Genomic DNA, 22,693 nt, shown 5'->3' on the forward strand with positions numbered 1-22,693 from the left:
GTCGTAGGGGGTCGGTCAGGGCGTCGAAGTCGGATGTAGGTGAGAAAGAGCGCGACGAAAGTTCAGACCCGCGTCTCTCGAGCACAATTTCTCTCTTCGCAGAAACCTTTGCCGATGAGTCGAGAGAACGAATCTGAAGTAGAGTACATCAACAAGAGAAAGGAAAGCAAAAGATCTAAACAAGCGAAAAAAACGAAAACTGCTCGCAGCTCGAGCTTCCCCTCGTTTCCACCTCTACGACACTCCCTCCATCCTCAACTGCACCTCTCTACCTTCACGTCATTCACTTCGGACCTGCCGAATCCAGAGTTGCCTCACGAGAGGTTCCCCTCGACTCTCGGTACCAATTTCTTTCCCTTAAAGATCCCAATCGCCCTACTCGCCTCCTCCTGGGTCCTATAAGTCGCTACACCTCTTCTCAATTTCCTCCCATCCTCCCCAACATTCGACGAATACGAGACATCCACTTCGATCGGTACCGGGATCCCTCCCTCTCCCCCCTCTATCTCCGAACGACGTTCAGGGATCTCGACGGATCCAAGTTCGAGTAAAACTTCGAGGTGTTCGAGTTCGGTGAGGGACGTGATCGATTCGAAAGAACGGGGACCGTGGGTTAGGAAATGTTTCCAGATTGAAGGAGTGACGAAAGATGGGAGTCCGTTCATTATGAGCCTCGGAGGTTGTTTAGTCGGAGAAGCAATTGGAGAGTGAACGGGTGCTGGAGATTGGGAGCCTGTGACTGTGTTTGAGGGTAGACGGTTGCGAGATGGCAGACGACTGGCGGAGGAAGTCGATAAAGGACTTTCGCCTCCTCCTCCTCCCCCTGCTTCGAAGCCTTCGACGGGGACTGGGACCGGAGGGGCATAAGTCCATCCCGATTGAGTTCCGCTACTTGCTGAGGGAGTCGTCTCTTTCGGAGTGTTCGATCCCGATCCGTTCGAAGTAGAGATTCCTCCTCCCTTTTTCAGACTCGGAGGTAACCTCGACTTTCTCTTCGCAGCAGGTCGAATTGTCGATCCTGAGGTCGACGCCACGGGGACCGTCGTCGTCGTCGTGGAGATTAAAGGCGCCGGGAGTTCGGCTGCGGGAAGATTGAGATCCTTCGATTTGATCGAGCTTGATGATTTCGATCCTTCTGCCTGAGGAGATCCTATTGAAGAAGAAGGAGCCATCGAAGTTCCTCCTCGCACTGCCTCCGGCGCTTGAGGAGGTGAAGGTTGCGATCCATTGTCGAGTATCGCAGGAGACTTTCGTTGTGGGAGACGAGTGAGCGAGTAACCGACTTGACCGGGCTGAGGTTTTGTTGCAACAAATTGCGGTGCGAGAGCCGCTACGGGATTCATCGTCGACGTCTTCGCTGGAGTATCCTCCTGAGGTCGAGGGGAAGCTTGAGCTTGAAGATGAGAGACGGGTTGAGGGGGAGGAGGGGGAGGAGCGTAAAGAGGGAGAGGTGGGGTCTGCGAAGGGGATTGAGTCGGAGTCGAAACAAAGGTTTTCATCTGAGGCGCCGTGGTCTGCAAGAGGGTAGAGTGAGGCTGCGAAGGTGCGAGAATCGGATCCTTGAGAATCGGCACCGCATTCGAAGAGGGAGGATCTCGGGAAGATTCAGCGGCGGAGGGCGTAGAAAGTGACGGAGGGGAGAAAGCGAGAGGAGACTTTTGCTTCGTCGTAAGTGGCAGTTTGGGGATCGATGGACTCAAAGCTTTAGGCGATTCGACGAGTTTCTCGGGTGAACGAGGTGGTGGCGGAGGAGGAGGCAAGAGAGGTGGGAGAGGAGTGTTCTCCTTTTGAGTAGGCGAGAGAGCTGGTACCGAGGCAGGATTGGGGGTCTCGATCGCTCGTTTCGGAGGCGATTCTCCTCCAACGACTTCTTCGTAATCTGGTAATTCCTCCTCCTGTGGCGGTTCAATCCTCTGTCGTTTCGCAGGTGGTGGTCTCATGCCTGAATCTCCTTTGTCAGGTGATCCTGATCCGTCTGAAACAGAGAACCAACTCACTCTGTTCGATCTCTGCGAGTTCTTTGTTCAGTTTTGCGAAAACTCTGCTTCTTTCCTCTTCAAGCCGGTTCTGCTCTTCTTTGATGTACCTCCCATAACTTTGCCTATCGTTCTCGATCCATGCTTGAACGTCCGGAGCTGCACAGGAGAGAGAAGCAGCTCGTCAGGTCATTCAACTTGAGAACAAAAGGAAAAGCGAGCGAGGTCACTCACGTAGCTGGTACGGTTCATCGCGCTCCCTGCAATCTCTAGCGACATTCAATTCTGCCTCGACTGACTCCTTGAGCTGTCCGTCGATCCCGCTCAACTCCCAATCCAAACTGAATCCATCCGCTCCTTTACTCTCCGGATCACATCCAGCTGCGAGTAACAAGCAGAAGGTGGCTAGTCGAAAAGTCGGATCTCGAGCATGAGCGAGTAAGGGAATGGAGAGGAGTAGGCGGAGAGAGAAGTCGGAACAGTCGAGGAGATGAGGAGTTGGGAGGAAGCGTTCTAGTTCTTGAACGAATGAGTCGAGAGGTTCATGGCGGATGAGATGCGAGAGGCGGTCGCCGATTAGCGACGGAGACGTGGTCGACATTCCATTTGAGGTGAGAGGAAGGAAAGAAAGAAAGGAAAAGAGCGGTCTGTGTTTTTCGCAGACTCTCGTTCTCACAGTAAGCGACGGTACCACGAGAGTTTGAAGCGGACAGTCTTTCGCGGCGAAGCAGGTCAAGTAAGATCCAGACGACATGAACGAACGGTTTTCTTTTTTGCGAGAATCGCCTAGTTCACTCTTCTAGCTCAAGCTCCTCCCACCTTCCTCGTCTCCCTCCAGCTCGACAGTAAACCGTTATCACCGACCCCGACGATCCAATTCCCTGCCCCAGGACTAACCGCAACACACCTGAAATGAACCAAATCTTTCTTCCTCCGCGTCTCTTCCTCCTCTCCACCCTCAGCCTGGCCCAAAGCTTGCTCGTTTCTAGAGAGAGGATACTCTAGTCGTAGAGATGGTCGCAATCGAGGGTGGTAATCGTGCAGAGGACGTTCCCTATCTTGCGGGAAAAGCTTCGAAACCCGTTCTACCTTTGATTGCGTCTTCGAGCTTGTCGAGGTCGTTTCTCGCGTTACGGGGATCGACAAGAAGGGTTTGTAGAGGTACAGACCAGCTGCTTCTTTCTCCTCCTCCGTATCGAAGCCTCCTCCAAGTAACGTCGTCGGAACCACAAGGAAAGCTTCTTCTAGTTTCCCGTCTGCCTCCCCTTGTCCCTGTCGAAACGGTCCAGCTCTACTGATCCCTATTTGATCCCCGATACAACAATTGAGTCCCTCGAGGACTATCTCCTTTTCGATTCTAAAGCCCAAACCATCCTCTTCTCCTTCCGGTCGTCTCGGTTTCAGTGGAATCGTATCGTGAACCTTCTCCTTCGAGTCTTCTGCGCTGGTATGTTGCTGTGCCTTCGAGCGGGAAAGATCCCGTTTGAATAGATGATAATCGAAACTTTTATTCGGGAGAGTCGATAGACTGTCAATCGTCCAGATCTTGACTGAAGTTCTTGGAATAGTCGCCGCTTCCTGATGCGTTAGAGGCGCGACCGAGACGATAGTGGGTACTGGAGAATCGAGGAACGAAACGCAAGTTGGCCATTGACCGGGATGAACGAGAATGGTCGAGAAGAAAGGTTCGATGACGGGTGGATGGACGAGTGAGGTAGGAGGTGGAGGATGTCGGTAGAGATGAGGTGGCTTTGGCCAGGTAGGAGTCGCGTTGAAGATTGAGGGAGGGAGTCGCCAGAGTTTGATTCGACCGTCTCCGCCGCCTGATACGACGAGAGGAAATTCCGGATGAAAATCCTGTTCCGAATCGCTCACCCATCAGTCGATTACTAGTCGAGATGAGGAAGAGGTATGGCTCACAGCGGTCAGAACGATACTTTTATGCCCCGTCAAAACTGCCAACAATTCACCATCTACTCTCGGTCTCATCCTCGTCCACTCTTTCGACTCTCCAGGGTTCATCATAGGCTTTTTTGGTTTCCCCGCGTATTTGTCCATCGCGAAAGTACTGTTCTTCTTTTTCTTCTTCTTCAGCGCTTTATTTTGAGCTCTTTCCGAGATTTCCTTTTCGACGACTTTTCGAACTTCAATGTTTGAGCCCCGAGGTAAAGTGGGATCCCAGAGTCGGAGAGTACGATCCTCGGAACAGGATAGGAGAAGATGAGGTCGTTCAGGGTGGAAAGCTAGTTGGTGAATCGTCTACTCGTCAAGCGGAAAGATCTGTAAGTCGGAATTCGCTGAACAATGTGTGTAATTGAAAAGCTTACACCTCCATGTCCCGTTGTCGTTCTGTCCAAGTGAACAATGAGTTCGTATTCCGTCTTTGTTCGATTCGGCGTTCGACGAACTCCAACGAGGTAGATTTCGATGACTCGACCTACTCCAGCAACCGCGAGCATCGGAGTGAAAGGCCACGTCGTCGTGTTGACGGACCAAGCGCAAGTGAGGTATTCTTCTCGATTCGACTGTGAGCAGAGGCGATCAATAACCTTGGTCTGGTTCGAGTGAACGGGAATTCGGCACGTACGTCTTCTGGGTCGGTCGGGCTGAGAGTTCTGACACGCTTGAAGTGCTGAATGGACGAGGCCGAAGATGAGGCGGGTAGACAACGATAAAAATCGATCTGCCGAAATCCGCACATTTGTCAGAACGAGCAAGTCAGAGCTGGATACCGGAACATATTCGACTCACGTATCCACCTCCTACCGTCACAAAGACGTCTTTGAGCCACTCCAACCCCTCCATTTGAGGGTAAGGGAAGAACGAAGCCGATCGCAGAGTATCCTGTGGTGCAACGATGGCCCACTCAACGAGTCAGTCCTCACCGACTTCTATTCGAGTAAAGCACGTCGTCGAACTCACTGTCGCCTTCTCCTTCCCTTTCTCTCCTGAACCTTTCGCTCGATCCCAGCTCACATTCTCCCAACCTCTACTCCATTTCTCCTCCCCCTCCTTCTCTTCCCTCAACACCCTCTGATCCTTCAATCTTTCCTTCTTCTCTTCTTCCCGCTTCTTCTCAAGCGCCTCGAATGTTTCCCCCAGCTCTCTTTCTTCAGGAGGAACCCATCGAGCCGGTTTCGAAGGATTCCGAAACGGAGCGTAATTGAGTGGATCGAACTCGTATGTCGGACGAGGGAGCGGGTGATTGGGAGAGGCAGTTCTCCAGAAGGGATCGTCGAGAGGGATTCCTAGAGCTGGAGAAGGTGGAGAAGTAGCGGAGTTGTTGATGGAAGTTTTCGATTTCGTAGTCGAGGGCGCAGCTCCAGCTCGAGGAGGGGAGGCAGCGGGAGGCGGTGATGGAGAGGTGTAGGACTGGATAGAGATCGAGGAGGAGGATGAATCACTGTCGTCTGATTCGCTGTCGAGAGAGATCAATTCGACTTGTTCTTCGTCGTCGTCTGAAGAAAGCGTAATATGAGATGGATCAGGAGAAGTAGGCCGGTCAACCGCTTCTCTATCCGCCGGTGAGACTTTATTCTCGACGTCTATCATGTCGGTGTCCTCATCTGGTACGGGAGAAGGGCTGAGAGAGGGTAGAGGGGAGAGTTCGATGTTTGTTTGGTAGTATGGGCTGTATTCTCGGCTTGACCGGCTGCGGTCCGGTTCACAGTCGTTCATAGCTACTTCAAGAGTCTATCAGTACAATCGAGAGAGTGCATAGAGGGGAGGAGAACCCGAAACAAACCTTCATCATAAATAGTGAACAAACACCTTCTGTTTCACCGCTTTCTGCTTCTAGGCCGCTCTGAAGTGCTTATAGAGCGTCCTGAGTAGAACTTACGGCCTTACTGGGGTATCGAGTGGTGGTGAACGGGTGTAAGAACGCGATTCCTTTCCTCTCTCTCTGTCCCTGCTCCCCACATCTAGCGATCTCTCCCTTCCTCTCCAAACAGTCTCAATGGTAAGTACAACGCTCTTGCTGCACCCGAGCCAACTGACATCGCTCGTCACAGACTGCCATCTTCAACTTTGAATCGCTCCTTCTTGTCATCCTCTTGATCATTTGCACGTGTACATACGCGAGAGCGACAGCGCCGGGGCTGATTGATCGGAATAAACAAGGGTGAGCATCCATCTTCTCCTTGATTGCGTGAGGTTTAGAGGAAGGACAGGGTTGATGAGTTGAATCAACTCGAGGAGTCTTGGTCGGGAAACGAGGCAGGAGCCTGGGTCGTGTGTGAGCTGTAGTACGACCGAAGCGGAGCTAACCATGAGTCGTTCTTGGGTTGTTGCAACAGTTTTCTCGGAATCTTCTTCAAATTCGCACGGATAGGTAATCCAGCTCAATGCTTCCCTCTCTTCAGGTACTCACAGATCGTACTGACATGTTATGTACTCGTATGAGTAGGAGAGAGACTGTCACCTTATGTCTCTCTAGCTTGTTTAGTAATGGGTTTACGAATTCTCATCAAATAGAACAGCTTTCAACCTTCGTCAATCCTTCTCGCGGGCCCGGATCTCGCTCGAGTCGAACGTACGCATCCGTCCATGCTAGGAAGCATCGACGCAGAATCGTCATGGTACTGAGCGAACCCACGAGAAAAGACAAATCGCGAATTCCCGACTCACGCTTTCGTCGTTCTCGAATAAACCTTACTGCTCACCGTTCTTTTCGTGACTGCACGACTCGATGTATGCGTGTAAAGCTTTCATACGCCCACCTTTCTCACCGCACCGCGGATCTTCACCGGAGCTCTCGAGCCCCATTCAAAAGACTCACACTCCTCTTCCAGGTCAACGTCCTTCTGTCTCTTACCGTCATCAACGGCCGATGGTCACACTCTATCAAACATGTTCTCCAACTATCCACTCGATCGCATCGCCCTCTATTCAGCTCTCTTCGGCACAGGCATCGGTCTCTTGCTGAGTCTGTTCGGATTAGTGACAACAATGTCTCATGGTACGTCCTCAGCTTTTCGAACAATGAATTGTACTGAAGTGACATCGACCGTAGATTCCGTCAACTTTTTCCCATTCTTCTGCATCCTGAGCGGTCTTTGGGGAATTCTAGCTTTCATCGAAGTGAGTGGAGTGTTCTAGCATCGAAGCTGTACTCAGGCTGACATGCTACTCCCTTCTCTTTCCGCAGGCAGCTATATACATCCCTTTCCGGAACGAAGATCCGGAAAGTGCAAACATTTTCGAAACTGGGAAGAAGACTCTGCTTTTACACGCCGTGAGTCCTTCTGCTGGTCACTCGCAGTCTCTGGAATAGTAAGCAGACAAGAACGGACTCTCTCACAGGTCTGGTTCGGAGGTGGAATGATCTGCTCGATCGTTTTGTATTCGATTTGGAACTCACAAGATCTGTTCGAGAAATCGGGTGAAAGTTACGGACTCGCAAACTGGATCTTGGTTGTGAGTCACCCGCTCATCCTCCTCTGCTGCCGAATGAAAGGAACCGGACGCTTGAACCCGGAGACGTGTCGCTGATTCATTCCGCGAGAAAACAGGGTGAAATCCTCCTCGCCGTCCTGCCTCAACTCGCCGCGTTCGGTCTTTACTTCTATCATCCGAATCCGTCTTCCGCCGACAAGAGGAAGAAGAAGCGAAAGCACAAGAAAAAGAACAAGTCGAAAGAGGCTCAATCCGATGAAGAACAAGTATACGACGACGATGATGCGAAACACGAGGCCGGGTCCGAGAGCGATCTTGATGGACATGGCGCGGGTAGCACAGGCGGATTGAGCGATCAGGATATGGATCTCGAGAAACAACCGCTCAAGGAGGGAGGAGATCAGGACGAGTACGGCGACGACTACACCGCCGGCGGAGGATCTGGTCAATCGAAAGGGCAAGCTGGCGATGAGTACAAAGACGATGCGTATGGAGATGCGGGAGATGGGAAGTCTTCAGCGCAAAGAGACGACTATGCGAGCGAGTACGAGGAGGAGGATCGCTCTCGACAGGATCGTTCGGAGTATTACGATTCTGATCGTTCGGCCGACGATAGATCACGGCGCAAGAACAACTCGTCTTCTCACGCTCACCACCCCGGTACGATCCACGTTGAATCTCACCGTCGAGACCCTTACACTGGTCGAGATATCGTCACGGAGCAAGACTGGAACCCCGATCAGAATCGATACGAGAATTACTCCACTGCAAGTCGTCAGCCCGTTCCGGATCCACGATCTCAACAACCTCCCGCTCCAGTCTACTCTTACGATTCTCGAGCGGGTTCGTGGACGCCGGTTCAACCTATGGCTCAAGCACCTCAGTACGCTTATCCGACCCAGACTACTCCCTGTTATCCTCCACCTCCACCTCAGCAGCCGATGTACGCTCCTCGGTACTCGCCAGTCTCACCGACCTATTCTTCTCCTCCCGGTTCTCCCATCGCTTCTCCTGTCTCTCCAACATACGCCTACCCCGCTCAGGCTCAGTCTTATCCCTATAGCTACGGCCAAAGTCCTTACTATCGACGATGATTGAGAACCTTCACCTCCAAAACCCACAACCAGTTCACACCGTATCTTCCTTCCGTTTTACCTTTTTACCTCCCGTATCTTCCCCTTGCCACTTTCTCGAGCTAGTCTCTCCATCCTTTTCACGCTTGCTCGTCGTTGTCACTCCGGAAGCAGTCCGCGGACTTGAAAAGCTCGGCCCTACGCAGCTCAGATCGCTTCCACACTTGCGCGTTCCCTTCTTCCCATTTCCTCTTCCTCTCTACTCACACGTCTGTACCTAATGTTACCAGATCCCGACAAACGCGAAGAGTTCGTAGATTGGGATTTCGAATTCCGAACTGATCAATTCGCTCAAGATAAAGCGTCGTTACTCCACGCAGTCAGGTTGGGGAAAATGGGGTTCTGGATAGGACTGGGGAGTAGTCTAGTAGGCGAAGTCCTCGTGATAATTGGGTTGACTCTCGCTGGGAATCTCACAGGTGAGCCGTTCCCGCATCTTGTGATGTGCGAGAATGACGCTAATCAGTCAGTCTCATAGGCTCATTACATAGGATATGGTTCATCCTCGCCCTGATTATCTGTCTCGTGGTCGTTGGAGTGCAAGGCGCTCTATTATGGGAGCTAAAGGACGGGAGGAACCGACACCCGGAAAAGTTAGTGAAACGGTGTCGGATCGCTTACGAGGTGAGTCACGAGTTGGACTCCTACTAAAGGTCTCCTCGACGCTCTAGGCCGACTCGTCAATCATTCACAGGTCGTGGCGATTGGTGGTTTCGTCACTCTGTTTCTGGTGACTGCTGTCGGAACGTTCAGAGAGTCGTTCTACGCCACCGAAGGAGACGCTACGCCAGCAACAGTTGTCATGATCGTAAGCTCTTCCGCTTGTGCGCAAGTCCGTCGCGAGGCTGACACAGCTCTGATCACCAATTTTTTGCGAACAGCTGTCGCTCTTCGTTTACTTCTTCGGTATCGGCGCCTCCATCCTCATCTACCGGAAGTACGCCTCACTGATCGGCGAAGTCCGAACTCATACGGCTCAGCCTCCCGTTGACAACCCAGCGAGACAGCTTAAACGGAAAGCGAGCGATGTGGCTCGAAAAGCGGGCGGGAGTTTGAGGACGATCAGGAGGAACGCGAGCAGGGCGTCATCGAGATCAGCGGCGAGTAGGTCGAAGGAGTTCGAGCGCGATGGGAACGATGAGGATCGACTTCCGCAAGACCTGCCGTTGTACGATCGCAAGGCTTCCACAAGAGCAGGTCAACCGCTCTCGCTTGCCTCATCCCCAGTCGATTCGGAATCGTCTCGGCAAGGTAGCGACTCGGAGGATGTCGCTGGGCGACCGACCTCAGGACAATCCGTCAAGCAGACGAACTCGATCCGCTCGAACACAGCAACCCCGTCATGGAAGAGGGACAACGAGCTCTTCCTCCCCGATACCGATCGCTTCAGCCCCAAAGACGACCGCTCGACACTTCCCTCGCAAGACCCTCAGCGTCGACAAAACTCGACAAGTCAACCTCAGTACAAAGCTTATCGTCCTCCTCCTCCTTCAAAGCCCTCGATCAATCCGTCGACTATACCCGCTTCTCTCCGCGTCGCAGCACCTCCCGCTCGCTCGTCGCCTCCCTCTCGTTCAGCAGCTTCTGCTCCTCTCTCGAAACCCGCTTACCCTCCTCTAGCTGCTCCCCCTCGCATTTCCTCTTCTTCTCCATCGAACAAGCCTACAGCGACTCCCTCGTCCCCGCTACTCCCGCCAAGCCAAGCTTTGCGATCGACTCAAGGCAAACAACGAGTTTCCTCCATCGCAACCGCTTATCGAAATGGAGTTTCCAGCACGAAGAAACGACGCCCAAAGGACGAACCGGAGGACGAGACCTACTACTCCGACTCCGAATCGGGATCAGGTACCGACGACGACGAACGGATCGATAAGACTCTTCAACGCAGATACTCTGGAAATCTCGGTCGTGTCCGAATCGCAAACCCCTCATCTCCCCTCTAAATTTCATTGTCTCGATTTCATTGTTCCGAGTTGATTGTCCATTACTTTGTCTTCTTTTGTTCCTCCGCAATTCCTTTGTCCAACGCTTCCAACCTCTCGATCAAAGTCGGATGGTTATGGTTCCAAGCGCTAAAAAGTTTATCTACTTGATAAACCGCCTATAGTGTGCATCGCGTGCCACCCACTCGAAATCATCAGGCCCCTGTCCGTCCACCTCTCCCGAGAGGGAAAGAGAGAAAGAGGACTCACGAGATTCTTCTCATGAATCCCAATCAAAGCAGTCTTCAAATTCTTCGCCGTTTCATCCCCTAAACTAACCGCGAACGCATCCGCTTCATACTCCAATTTCCTCGTAATCGTATTCGTCACGAATCCCAAGAACCCCGAAAGCGGACTGAACAGAGTGCTCGCGAGGAACAAGGAGATGACTGTTGGACCCGTCGAGAGGTTCGTGTGGGAGAGGAGCTTTGAGACGAGGGGTTGCTGGAACCCGAAGGAGGTGAGGAGGGAAGAGTTTGAGAGGAAGAGAGTGAAGAGCGAGAGGGAGAAGGCGATTTGAGTGAGTGCGGTCAGGAGGAGGTAGATGATGTGGGAGAATTTCCAGTGAGCTACAGCGAAGGAAAGTCAGTGTCATTGTGAGAGTGTAGCTTGAGAGAAAGGAGCGAGGAACGAACCGAGCTCGTGGGCTGAAAATGCGAAAAGGTCGGAGAAATCTTAGTCAGTCTGCTGTAAAAGCTGACGGGAAAACCGAGTAGAGCTCACCTAGAATAGCCTCGACCTCATCCGGCGTAGCTTTCTCGAGTAGCGTATCGTAAATGACGACTTTTCATAAGAAAAGTAAAACGAAAACGGTCATCAACAACCATCCGTGACTCGGATTGACGCCGGAATCGCTCACTCTGTTTCTGCAACCCGGGAATACCCGTGACGAAAGCATTCGAATGACTCGACCTCTTACTGCCGTCAATCACGTAAATCCGATCACACGGGAACCCAACCCTCTGCGCCAAATCCCTCACTTTCGGATACACCGGGTGATCCTTCTCGAGTGGCGTGAACTTGTTGAAGAGGGGCATGATGACGTAGGGACCTAGGGGAACCATTAGAACGACGAGGAGGGTCGAGAATCCGAGTACCCATGCGAGGAGCCGGAGGAGGGCGGAAGTTCCAACCCAGTGAATCAGGGCGACGAGTCCGACGGAGAGAGGAATCTCGAGCGCGAAGGAGAGGAGGAGACCTGGTGCGAAGATAGTCAATTCCCGAATCGCGGGAGGAAATTCGGAGGAACCGTTCGCACCTTTTACTAGATCCTTGAAGAACGTTCCGTACGTCATCTTATTGAATCCATGTTTCTCCTCCAACACGAAATTCTTGTACAATCCCTCGGGAACCGCCAAAACCGTTCCCATCAAGTTCATGATCGCGATAAAACTCGCCGTTTGTTTCAACTCCCCTTTAACTCCCGGTACCATTCCCGCTAGATCCCAAAGTCCTTTCAACAGTGTCCAGTTCCCTTGTGTCGCTCTCGTGAGTGGAGTAGGATTGGGTACATTAAACCGTTCGAGGAGAGGAAGCGACAAATTCGTCAAGAGGAGGAAGGATTGCAAGAGTCCGATGATCCCCGTTACGGAAGAGAAGCTCAGTTTGTGTCGTGCATAGGATTGTGACTTTCGGTAGGTGTCGTGAGCGTCGGGTGAGGTCAGGAAAGGTCGGAGAGCCGAAGGGAGGTTGGGGAATCGAACCGGGTCGAGGTAGGGCTTCTGGCGAGAGCTACAGCATCGAAGAGTACCGTGAGTGTTCTGGGGAGGCACACGGACAGAAAGAGAAGCGACTAACCCGATGAAAGACTCGAAAGCGGAAACGGAGAGGAGCACGCAGAGGACGACTTTCTGATACGGGATCGAGGGGTCGTCGAGCCGAGAGGCAATGTTCTGTAGTAGTTCCGCCATTTCGAGATGCGGCAGGATGAAGAGTGACGAGAAGCAACGAAAGAATCGTCGTCGCGAACTTTGCTCGTCATCGATGCTGATATTGCCAATCGATTAGCGAGCGAGCGAGGTCTATGCCAGGGAGGTTCGTAACAGAGAGTCAAGCGCGACTTCAAGCAGAACGGCAAACTTGAGATGAAACTACCAAATTTCGCAGAACTGCAAGTTTTCGAATTCAATCCTTTCGATTCCGAATCGACGGTTTCAAAGAGGAGAGGGTACTACAATCTAACATCTACATTCACTCGTCACTGGACGAGGGATCATCGACGAATGTCCCGCTCAAGTGGAAGCGATAACTTCATCGTCAGGTTTCTTTGCTAGTCCTTCCTTCTCGAGAGCTATCAGAGCGGAAAGCAGAGGGAGTCGTCAGCAACAGTGACTCGCGGAGGATAGCTACAGTGCCGGAATGGAGGAGAAGGAAGCGTAGAGCTTACCAGCGTCGATTTCGTGAGGTTTGAAGATCTTCGCAATCGGTAATCCGGTCTCTTCATCAACAGTGAGAGTAGCGAGTTCGACTGTGAGCCACGGCAACACTAGATCAGCATCTTCCCGACGACGGATCTCGAGTCGATAATGAACTCACGTTTCTCGGAATCCAAACTCGTCGAATCCATCGTTTTACTCAACACCTTCAACGCCAAACCAATACTCTCTTCCAATCCAATATCGTCCCTATAGTCCTGTCTCAACAAACTCTGCGCTGTCGAATTGTTCGCTCCAATACAAGTCGCTTTCCATCCGGAATAATTCCCCGATGGATCCGATGCGTAAAGTTGAAGGGAATGGTGAGGATCGTGTCCCGCGAACAAGAAGGAGACTCCGAATGGACGAAGACCTCCGAATTGAGTGTAGCCTTGTTTGAGATCACAAACTTTTTGGACGAGTTGTTCGACCGGCATGTCTTCGTTGTAAGTCGCGAGATGTGACTAGACACGTACGCAAGGACTCCTTACATCAGCACATTGTGTTAGAGTGGATGAAGAAAGCATCCGACGTACTTGAGCAGCGTTTCGAGCATAAGAAACGAGCGAATTCGCATCTGCGTTGTAACCCGCGACTCCCGAAATCACGTTCCTGTGCGTCTCACACTCTTCGAATCAGCACACTTTCATCATGACACTGATCGAAAGAGTGAGAGACTAACCCATTAACCATGAACAATTTCTCACTCGAACCTTTCTCCTTTTCCAACAATTTACTCGTCACTTTCTTCTCCGCCGCAAGTACGATCCCCTTCTTATGCGGAGGAGGGTATTTCTTCTCTCGTTCGGCTTTCGCTTCTTCTTCCTTCTTCTTCGTTGCGGCTGAAACAGACGGAGTAGCGGAAGTAGAAGTCGATTGTTGGTCGGAAGATTCGTCGACGGCCATTGCGTCGGTCGTTTCGGATGAGGCAGTGAAAGGCTTCGCGGAAGGTCCGGCAGCGAGAATTCCGACTACCGTACCGGCATGACCTGCGAGACGGAGAGGGAGGGATTGCATCAGTTCTCGACTGAACTCGAAGTGAGAGACAGCGAGCGAGGAGACTCACTGATGGATTCGAGAGCGTATTCTACCTGGTACAATCGACCTTCAGGCGAGAAGATTGTTCTATGTGAGGTGGAGTGAGCAGTTCGTCAGCGTTGCGCGTTCATCAATCCAGAATCTGCAGAGTAGCTGGGAGCAAGACGCAAGCTACTCACGTTCGAGAATCGTATCGTCGAGATCCCATCTTGCTAATTGAGTGTTCAGGAAAGTCGAGTTGACGTGAGAAAGGGAGAAGAAGAAGTTGGCGGTGACGATTCGCTCTTTGCTCTCGACCACTCACATGTTCGAATCCGCCTACACCGTAACCACTCTCGAACAGCGCAGAACTACTCACGACGACACTGCTCTGGGAGACCAATCGCCCTCGACGCTCGATTTCGACTCTCCACGATGCTGAAACGCTCATCGATAACGACACGATACAGGAGTCACACAAGTGGACAGCGCGTGACGAACACAAGGAGTCGGAGTGCAAGGGGCTCAAAGCGGAACTGGGCAATCCGATGAGCAACAACGCGTCAATGCTTCAAGACGAAGACTCGTCGGATCCCTCTTCCCCCTCGATCAGTTGATGCCAGGCGAATCAATCGTGATGTATATGGTCGGCCTGGTGATTCATTACTGGAACATGCCGGCTAGGCATCTCGCGGTCAACTCGGTCGGATCCCTCAGCATCCTTCGACACTTCCGACGTTTCTTTCTTCCGATCTCCTCCTCTCCCTTCCAACGCAAACGTTAACGAGAACAGTAATGACAATGATAACAATAATGATAACATTACCCCTACCGTACGAAACAATCTTACCACGCTGATCAACCATGAATTTATAGGAGACTTTCGAAGTTTCGATCCTCTGGTCGACCCCTGGCTGCTCGCAGTGAGCTTCCAGCCCCGCGGGAGGAACGTTAGTAGGTCTTGTGACCTGTGGAGAAGGGTAAGACCTCGCAGAACGAAAGGCGAAGAGTAAAAGAGGCGACCAAGCTTTGAAAACGAACGTAAATTTCAGAAGCAGCGTCGACATCACAAGCGACGTCGGCGCATGTTATTTTGTACAAGTGTGTACTGTAGTGTTAAGCGAACGAAGGCGTTCGAAAGGGCAAGGAAGCGTCGATAGACGGGTCAACGTATTTGTTTGCTGTCGAAATTTCGTAGCGGTGGCCTATATCTCTATTGGCGGATGTCTGGTCAAGGTTTAGGTTGAATTGGATGTCTTCCTGTGCCAGATGCGTGTAGACTGTCGAGCGAGCCTACAGCAAACAACAAACCCGACAGATCGGCCGGACCTTGCAAGGCTTTGATGTCGCAAGCTTACCGGTCCCACGAGATCAGCCAAACTATAGGCAGTCCTTGGCGGTGAGCGAACGGAGAGAGAGCAGAACAGAGCGAGCTGATGAGCGGGAGGGATCGATCGGAAAGCAGTTCATTCAACCAACAATATTCTTCTCACCTCTTTTTCTCTCCCCCCTACCCCATCGCATAGTTCAGTCGCTCCTTACTACCACGCTCATTAACCCTTCAGAACCTTCTACAACCTAGTCACACTACCTCTCCACCCACCCAGCCGCTGTGAGTCTTCTTTTCCGATCTTTTATTGATCATGACCGAGCCTCTTTCACAAAACGCTAACCGCCTCACTGGGTCAGATGGCGACGTATGATAATGGATTGTACACCCCTTGGACACCTGCCGGTGAAGCGCAACCTACGACAACGATGGCCTGGGAAGCAGCGACGAGTCAATCAACAATGGCATGGTGGACTCCGAGTACCTCCTCTGCAGCAACTCCGAGCACTACACCGGCACCTATCACATCTACTTCAGTAGTACCTACCTCGTCCATCAGCAGTTCGAGTTCCAGTTCGCCAGTATCGAGCAGCACTCTTTCCTCGTCTTCTTCCCTCCTCTCCTCTACCTCCTCTTCGACCACCTCGAGTTCGATCAGTTCATCGTCAATCAGGACCACTCTGAGCTCCTCTGCGACCCACTCCAGCGCATCCGGTCTTCACCCTTCCGGAATCATCGCGGCTTCTTCCTCGAGTGACTCTCCCCCTCCTGCCTTCAAGATCACCTACCTCCTACCGGTCTTCGTTATCGTCCCTTGCGTCTTACTCTTCCTCCTCGCCGCCTGGTTCTACGGAAAATACTGGGCCAAACCCCGTTCGGATCGACCTCAAGATCAACCCGGATTCTGGGATTCTGCAGCTTACAAGAGTCTTCGACGAAAAGGAGGAGGAGGAGATGATCAGATGGCCGAAGATGAGAAAGAAGGGCTTGTTATTGGGAAAGAATGGGCCGGGGATATCGAAAGTGCGTCTCCATCGAAAAGGAAAGAAAGTAAGAAATGGTCAAACTGGCTCGGAAGAGGTCCTTCTACTCGTTCAAACGGATCCGATACGTCAAGGAATGGTCTTCCGTTCGTTTCCGTCTCGTACGCAAGTCTCGATCAACCTTTCAATCCTCCTTCGCATTCGACCAACGCTGCTCTCGCAAGATCCGCTAGTCAGATGTCGGACCGAGGCGATAAGGGATGGGGATGGGGAAAGAAACCTCAAGCGAAGAGTTCGGCGTTACGAGTCGTGAATGGAAGTGAACATCTCGAAGACGACGAAGATTCCCAATACCTTTCGGCAGCGAGAGGTTGGAATTCTGGATCGACGAGGAAATATCGAGCGAAGAAGAATGGATCGATCAGTAGTAGGATCAGTGATAAGGTTATGGGTCGACTTTCGCCAGGAGGAGGATTGAGTCCGAGTGCGATTCAACCGAGTCCTTCGGTTTATTCGCCTCAGTTCTCGCCGACTCAGGACGCGGGTCGATATGCTGAACTCGAAGGAGACGAAGAGGAACTCTACGAAGATGACGACGAGAAGAAGGTAGACCTTGATGCTTACTTGGGTGAATCGAGAGTTGGAGATGGGGGAATGGCGAATCGATACCTCAAGGGAGATGCGTCTGCGATCCCTCCTCCTCGACGAGTGTCTTCTCATCAACCTCAAGACGAGCCGATCCCCTCTTTCGCCGTCAATCTCCCTTCAGCTCCTCCTCGAACTCAAGTTTCTCCGAAGAAATCTCAATCGACGCTCCTTCGAGCTCCTCCTCCCGAATCCCCTCGAGCGACTCCACCGCCTCAACTCCTCTTCGGTTACGACTCTCCTCCTCCTCCCCAACACAGTCGAGGTCCTCTCCCCGTCCCCAATTCTCAATCTCGTTCGAACCTCTCTTCCTCGGATCCGTTCACTTCCCCTCCGGCTCGAATTCCCTTCCGTTCACAACCTCCGCCTCAACTCTCTCGGCCATCTCGCGCCAACACCGGAACCCCTTTCTCACCCGAAACCGCCCCGGCACTCTTCTTCACCTCTCCTCCTCTCTCTTCTCCTCCTTCGCAATACCCTCACACGAACGTCGTCGGTTCCCCTATGCCCGACTTTCAACCTGGCGCACTCCGAGCCTCCGAATCGGCATTCTCGATCGCAGGAGTTGACAAACTCATCTTCTCCGATCCTTCCGCCGCTCTCCCCCCTTCCGCAAGTTTCATGAATCCTCGATCGGAAAGTCGTACCGGCCTGAAAGACCTCGTTCAAAAACCAAAAAGTAGGAAAGAAGAAATCGATCAACTTCGACGATCGGTCGGGCCTCAAACGTCAACGATTCCCGCGACAACTTCGCCTCTTCGTCCGAACGAGCCTCAAGGAGTAGCAGGATTCAAATCGATCACGTCGAGACCTATCAAAGAACCTCGAGAATCACTCGGATTCAACCCTTCGTTCTCTGAATCTCCTACCATCGCTCCGCTTCAACATCCTTCGAAAGTGAGAGCCGCGATCGAAAACCTCGAAGCGAAATCGACTCACAGTAAACATTCCTCGATCGATTCGACGAGATCGGGTCGTTCAGCTCAATCATCCCCGACGAAACCGGAGAGATTACCTTCGCCTCCTGCTTCTCAGAAACTCGAACGTTCGACGACGACGCTAGGAAGGAGTCGAAGACCACGAGGAGGATTCGGGTCGGACGATGAAGACGCGATTAACATCGAGGATCATGAGGACGAGGAAGCGATCAAGAATCGAAGAGTTAGTACTTTGTTGCTCTCGAGAAGTCGAACTCAATCGGGTCCTAGCTCGTTACCCGCCTCTGGATCTTCTCACGACTCGCATTCAAACTCGCTCGAAGATTCACCTGAACAAGGAGGAGCAGGAGGACTCGGCTGGAAGAACGCTTCGTCGTCTTCGTCAAACGATCTCTATCGTCAAAGCGTAGAAGAACCTTACAAACGACCCCTCTCAAGTGACCCAGCGAGATTACAACAGATGTTGAGGAGGAAGAGTACCGGTGCGAACCTTGGAACAGAGGGAGAAACGGGAGGAGTCAAAGTCGACGAGGACGGAAAAGTAGGAGGTGGAATCATTTCGGCCATGACTAGGAGAAGTGGAATCTTTGATTAGAAGAGTTTAGTATCGTATACCCCTCATCTCATTTCAGTACGCTGTGATCATCTCATTCTCGTTTTCGCGGATCAGTTCATAGACTCGTTCATCTTTTCTGTTCATTTCATACTGCTTATTTAAGTTATTCGTTTGTAATCATACATTCATCCCTAGTTCTGCATCGTCTAAGACGAAAGGAGAGAAGATGTGAGTCGACTCGGTTTTGCAAGTTGTGCGAACGATGCTCGAATTCACAATCGATTTCAACGACTCGACACTCTCTTTGACGGCCAACAGTGAATTCCTCTAGTCGAACAAACTCTCCCAACGATCAGCGAGGAAACCAGTGAGATGAGAAACGAGAATAACTGTTTACAGCAACAAGGAATAGTGAAAGATGAAGAACAAGCGAGAGAGACAAGCAAGAAGGAGAGAGAGAACTCAAAACTGAAAACTGACAAAGAAGTAGACAGCGGAATGAAAGGAGAGTCCTTGAGATTATGAGCGAAGAGGAGAGTAGGATGGAATAGAGGTTAGTTGGATAGATACAGATCGGAACGGTGCAATCTAAAAGCGAAGCGAATGGGGGAAAAGGTCGGGAAGGCGGAGGAGATAGAGAGGCAACAGATGAATCGAAATGAGGAGACAGAGGAAACGAGAAGAAGGAAATGGTATAATGTCAAAGGCGAAGGGAACGAGATCGAGCCGAGTCGGGTCGGGTCGAAGAGTTGGTACGAAGAGATAGTCGAGCTCGTCTAGTTGAAACCCATTCGAATCCCGTGATAATTCGGACTTCCACCTCTCGACGGAGCCGGACTATTCGTTCTCGAACTCGATGTCGACCCAGGGATGTAAGATTGAGCTAATTGATGACCCCGTTTGTGACCTGGAGGGAACTGAGGAGGAGGATGACAACCTTGTGCGAGCATTTGTAGTCCTAACGCGCCGTGAGCTCCCGAATGTTGATAATGATATCGAAGTCCGTTCATACTAGCGCAAGCGAAACGAGAACGATCAATTTCGCGTGTCATGTAGAAGAGGAGACGATGAACTTACTTCTTATACCGTTTCCCACAACTTGCGACATGACAAACATAAGGTTTCCCTTCAATCTTCGGATCGATTTTCCCACCATTCGTCGCCCAATAATACGCCTGTTGAGCCTGTTGCGCCGCCGCCGCCTGTTGAGCCGCCTGTTGTTGCGCCAACAACGCCGCCTGTTGTTGCTGTTGTTGTTGATACGCCGCTTGAGCCGCCGTCGCTTTATCCCCCGTGTGTCCGTGAATTCGATGATACTTCAACCCGTTTTGTTGTTTGTAGGATTTCTCACACCCGGGGACCGTACATTTGAACGGTTTCTCACTCGGAGGAGTGTAAGGTCGTCCAGAAGGTGAGATTTGGACTCCTGCTCCGAGAGGATGACGAGCGGTCGGTAGAGCAGATAGGGAATTCGGTCCGAGGGCAGCGATCGCTTGGGCCGTCATCATTGGATCCTTGAGGGTCGTTTGGGCGAGAGCGGTGATCGTCGCGTGATCGTTCGGATTCAGCATGAGGTGACCGTTCGGTAGAGTCGGGAGTCCAGAATTCGGAGAGAGGACGTGGGCGGCAGGTTTCCGAGGTCGAGTGTGATGAGTTTTATGGGGAATAGCTGGAGGAGGAGCGACGGGGATAGATTGAGGAATCGGAGGAAGAGAAGAAGCGGGAGGGGCGATGAATGGAGCTTGTTGATATTGTAGCGAAGGAGGAGGAGCATTCGTCGATGATGTTTCGTCGTCGTCGTCGTCAGAATCAGAGTCTGAATCGGTTTCTTCCGTATCGGGAACAGGTTCGACGTGCAAATCGTTTTCGAGATCGGCGAAAGAAGGTGCAGTTTGCGCAGGGTTCGTTCCAGTTCCGTTGAAGAGTAACGAAGGAGCGAGGCCTCCTACTCCAGGACCGTTTCCTCCTCCTCCTAGTGCTTGAGCAGGATTCACCGTACCGGCGGGGGCGAAATTGAGTGCGTCGATCGGATTCGGTTGTTTGTCGGATTTCTCTGATGCGGGAGGGGTGAAGCCACTTGTCTTGCGAGAAGCATTCGGGTCGAACCCGACGAGAGAAGGTTGAATCCCTTGAGTCGTGTCGATGTTTGTCGTCGCCGAAGAGAATTTTTTGCTTCCAGATCGTTGAAGCGAGATCGAATTGTCGCCGAAATTTGTCAAGTTTTGGGGGTTGATCGTTGTCGAAACGTGAGAGTGAGCCGATTCAGCCGAAGAACTAGGAGATCCCGCATCGTCGTCGTCTCCCATTTCCATATCCAATTCCATTCCTCCATCCAAATGAAGTTGATGCGTTGCCGGCGAATCCGGTGCTTCGAACGAGTTTTCCCCCAACCCAGACTTCTTCACTTCAAATACACCTCTCTGACTTCCTGCCGCGAGTAACCGGGGAGAAGGAGGTCCCGAAATAGTTCCTTCACTTTCCGCCTCCATATCGACTCCATCCATTCCTCCGTCCGTCGATCGATCATCTTCGAATTGTACGTGACACTCTTCGAAATGTTCGAGTAAACCATGTAGATCCTGCAAGTCGAGTCCGCAACAAGTGAAATTCTTGAAGAATTGGGCTTCGATCCGAGGTCTTTCTTCGAATGAACGTCCTAGTGACATGGCCATCGACGAGAAACCGGGAGAGGAGGAGAGATCTTTCAAGGAAGTCGACATTGCCGAGAGAGAGAAGGGAGAGTTGAGCCCGAAGGATTTGGAGAGCGAAGTCGAGAGTGCGGGATGAAGGAGGGGAGAACGAGCGGGACTACCGAGGATCAAGTCGAACGAGAGTTAGTATTCCATTCCACGTGAGGCGGGGGGACAGTGAGGGCGATCAGGTTAGGTCTGGTTGGTGGTCCATTTCCCAAAGTTCGCTTGCTCCCTAAAGCCGATCAACTCGCCACAAGTCTCGAATCCCATCTGATTCGTGCAGCTATAGTTTGCGTGTGTGATGGCCTTCAGGCGTGTAGCTTGTATCCCCGTGTCAAGTTGAAGTGAGGTATTCGGTCGTTCGAGTTGGCAGGTTCGGAGATGAAGTCAGATGGTAGAGAGAGAGGTTGGACTCACTCTGGAGAGAACGCAGCATCCCGTCTTGCAATAGATACTGGTGCCGGCATCGTAGCCTGAGCGTTTCGAGGAGGAGAGGGGGATCGAGAGTGTCCGAGGGGTGATCAAGAGTGAGTGAGTATAAGCGGAATCTAATATCGAGGTTCAGTCGCCGACAGTCGATTGTGAGGGGTAAGGAGTAGGATAGAAAGTTGTTGTAGGGTAAGTGGAAGGTCCTCGAGGTGGTCTGAGCGGTTTAGGAGTAGAGAGAGGACCGAGGAAGAGGAGGAGCCTGATGAGCCAAGAGAGGCGGGATGGATTCGATCAGTTTCCGCTTGTTCTTGCTCTCGCTTAGAGTCGAGGGAGCTTACCTATGAACCCAGCTATCTCGGGTAGCAAGTCGGAATGGGGAAGTGGAGAGAGGAGGGAGAGAAGCGCGGGTTCGCTTCGAGGAATTTCGCAACTTTCTCGCTAGTCGCTCATGGACATCTTGCATCTCCGCGCTTCGTACGATACTGTAGTCTCTGACACGGTCTTGTCGTCGCCAGAGGTCCGGGAGAGTCGCCGTTCCGCGAGCTAGGGCAGCACTCTCTCGCATTTCACCGGGATTCCATCTCTCCCTCTTGCCTCGCTTGGGCGGTTCCTACCATAACGTTCCAGTCTGTCGCTGTCAGGACGCTCGGCGAAACGCTGTTGAACGGAGAGGGGGGAAAGCGTCCTAATGGCCTTCTTTAAGCCACATGTTCAGCTTCGACCAGCGGGTTACGGTTCAGCCGTTCGACGAGCAGCGTCGTGAAGACACTATACAGTACAGTACTCGACGACGACGACAATGTGAAGAATCGAATGGAAGGACGTCAACGCGTCAACTCCTTTCCTCATTCTGCACGAGTCTGACTTCGTTTCGCAGATCCGACGTCACGAAAAGCTCGCTCTCTTGAGACGACTCCATTCGACGGTTAACGACAGACCTCTCAGCGAAACGGCACACGAAAGAGTGAGAGGAGACAAGCGTGTTGAAAGAGTTCGAGCCATGAACTTTCGTCGCAGGATCTGCTAGCATTGGTCTCCACGATGTTGTTCTGCTCGAGCGACTCGCCATGTCGTAGGACCTGGCCCGCACGCGAAAGGAGTGAGTAGAAAGAAGTTGCAGTGGTGCGAGAAAGGTAGAGACGAAACGAAGGAAAACGAAAAGATGCGAAGAATTGTACAAGAAACAGAGAATGATCAAAC

General features: G+C 51.9%; 8 protein-coding genes across 8 annotated transcripts; 3 read left to right on the plus strand and 5 right to left on the minus strand.

Annotated features, from left to right (window-relative positions):
• Window positions 1-314: 314 nt before the first annotated feature.
• Window positions 315-2,577, minus strand: JCM6883_006829 (uncharacterized protein; the record flags this gene model as incomplete). Its single annotated transcript, XM_076629327.1, has 3 exons — window positions 315-1,942; window positions 1,998-2,135; window positions 2,211-2,577. 3 exons carry the CDS (start codon window positions 2,575-2,577, stop codon window positions 315-317), a joined length of 2,133 nt encoding a protein of 710 aa, XP_076490449.1.
• A 203-nt stretch (window positions 2,578-2,780) lies between these two features.
• Window positions 2,781-5,654, minus strand: JCM6883_006830 (uncharacterized protein; the record flags this gene model as incomplete). Its single annotated transcript, XM_076629328.1, has 6 exons — window positions 2,781-3,833; window positions 3,897-4,235; window positions 4,304-4,501; window positions 4,564-4,659; window positions 4,728-4,820; window positions 4,899-5,654. The coding sequence occupies 6 exons, from the start codon at window positions 5,652-5,654 to the stop codon at window positions 2,781-2,783; spliced, it is 2,535 nt and encodes an 844-aa protein (XP_076490450.1).
• A 1,173-nt stretch (window positions 5,655-6,827) lies between these two features.
• JCM6883_006831 (uncharacterized protein) lies at window positions 6,828-8,467 on the plus strand (the record flags this gene model as incomplete). Its single annotated transcript, XM_076629329.1, has 5 exons — window positions 6,828-6,936; window positions 6,991-7,058; window positions 7,126-7,212; window positions 7,281-7,394; window positions 7,490-8,467. 5 exons carry the CDS (start codon window positions 6,828-6,830, stop codon window positions 8,465-8,467), a joined length of 1,356 nt encoding a protein of 451 aa, XP_076490451.1.
• A 259-nt stretch (window positions 8,468-8,726) lies between these two features.
• JCM6883_006832 (uncharacterized protein) lies at window positions 8,727-10,449 on the plus strand (the record flags this gene model as incomplete). Its single annotated transcript, XM_076629330.1, has 4 exons — window positions 8,727-8,925; window positions 8,985-9,130; window positions 9,201-9,314; window positions 9,388-10,449. 4 exons carry the CDS (start codon window positions 8,727-8,729, stop codon window positions 10,447-10,449), a joined length of 1,521 nt encoding a protein of 506 aa, XP_076490452.1.
• A 41-nt stretch (window positions 10,450-10,490) lies between these two features.
• On the minus strand, window positions 10,491-12,398 carry STE24 (zinc metalloprotease; the record flags this gene model as incomplete). The annotated part of the gene is made up of 7 exons (XM_076629331.1): window positions 10,491-10,607; window positions 10,699-11,057; window positions 11,124-11,135; window positions 11,212-11,271; window positions 11,348-11,686; window positions 11,747-12,219; window positions 12,286-12,398. The coding sequence occupies 7 exons, from the start codon at window positions 12,396-12,398 to the stop codon at window positions 10,491-10,493; spliced, it is 1,473 nt and encodes a 490-aa protein (XP_076490453.1).
• Window positions 12,399-12,719: 321 nt separating this feature from the next.
• Window positions 12,720-14,148, minus strand: PRE9 (proteasome core particle subunit alpha 3; the record flags this gene model as incomplete). Its single annotated transcript, XM_076629332.1, has 7 exons — window positions 12,720-12,778; window positions 12,875-12,955; window positions 13,024-13,366; window positions 13,439-13,514; window positions 13,585-13,891; window positions 13,969-14,027; window positions 14,120-14,148. The coding sequence occupies 7 exons, from the start codon at window positions 14,146-14,148 to the stop codon at window positions 12,720-12,722; spliced, it is 954 nt and encodes a 317-aa protein (XP_076490454.1).
• Window positions 14,149-15,608: 1,460 nt separating this feature from the next.
• JCM6883_006835 (uncharacterized protein) lies at window positions 15,609-18,410 on the plus strand (the record flags this gene model as incomplete). The annotated part of the gene is made up of 1 exon (XM_076629333.1): window positions 15,609-18,410. The coding sequence occupies one exon, from the start codon at window positions 15,609-15,611 to the stop codon at window positions 18,408-18,410; it is 2,802 nt and encodes a 933-aa protein (XP_076490455.1).
• A 737-nt stretch (window positions 18,411-19,147) lies between these two features.
• SFP1 (zinc-coordinating transcription factor SFP1) lies at window positions 19,148-21,531 on the minus strand (the record flags this gene model as incomplete). The annotated part of the gene is made up of 3 exons (XM_076629334.1): window positions 19,148-19,382; window positions 19,449-21,179; window positions 21,482-21,531. The coding sequence occupies 3 exons, from the start codon at window positions 21,529-21,531 to the stop codon at window positions 19,148-19,150; spliced, it is 2,016 nt and encodes a 671-aa protein (XP_076490456.1).
• Between the last annotated feature and the right edge of the window lie 1,162 nt (window positions 21,532-22,693).

This window comes from Sporobolomyces salmoneus, assembly GCF_050403485.1.
Source record: "Sporobolomyces salmoneus JCM6883 DNA, S_salmoneus_JCM6883_v1_ctg5, whole genome shotgun sequence".
Lineage (NCBI taxonomy): Eukaryota > Fungi > Basidiomycota > Microbotryomycetes > Sporidiobolales > Sporidiobolaceae > Sporobolomyces > Sporobolomyces salmoneus.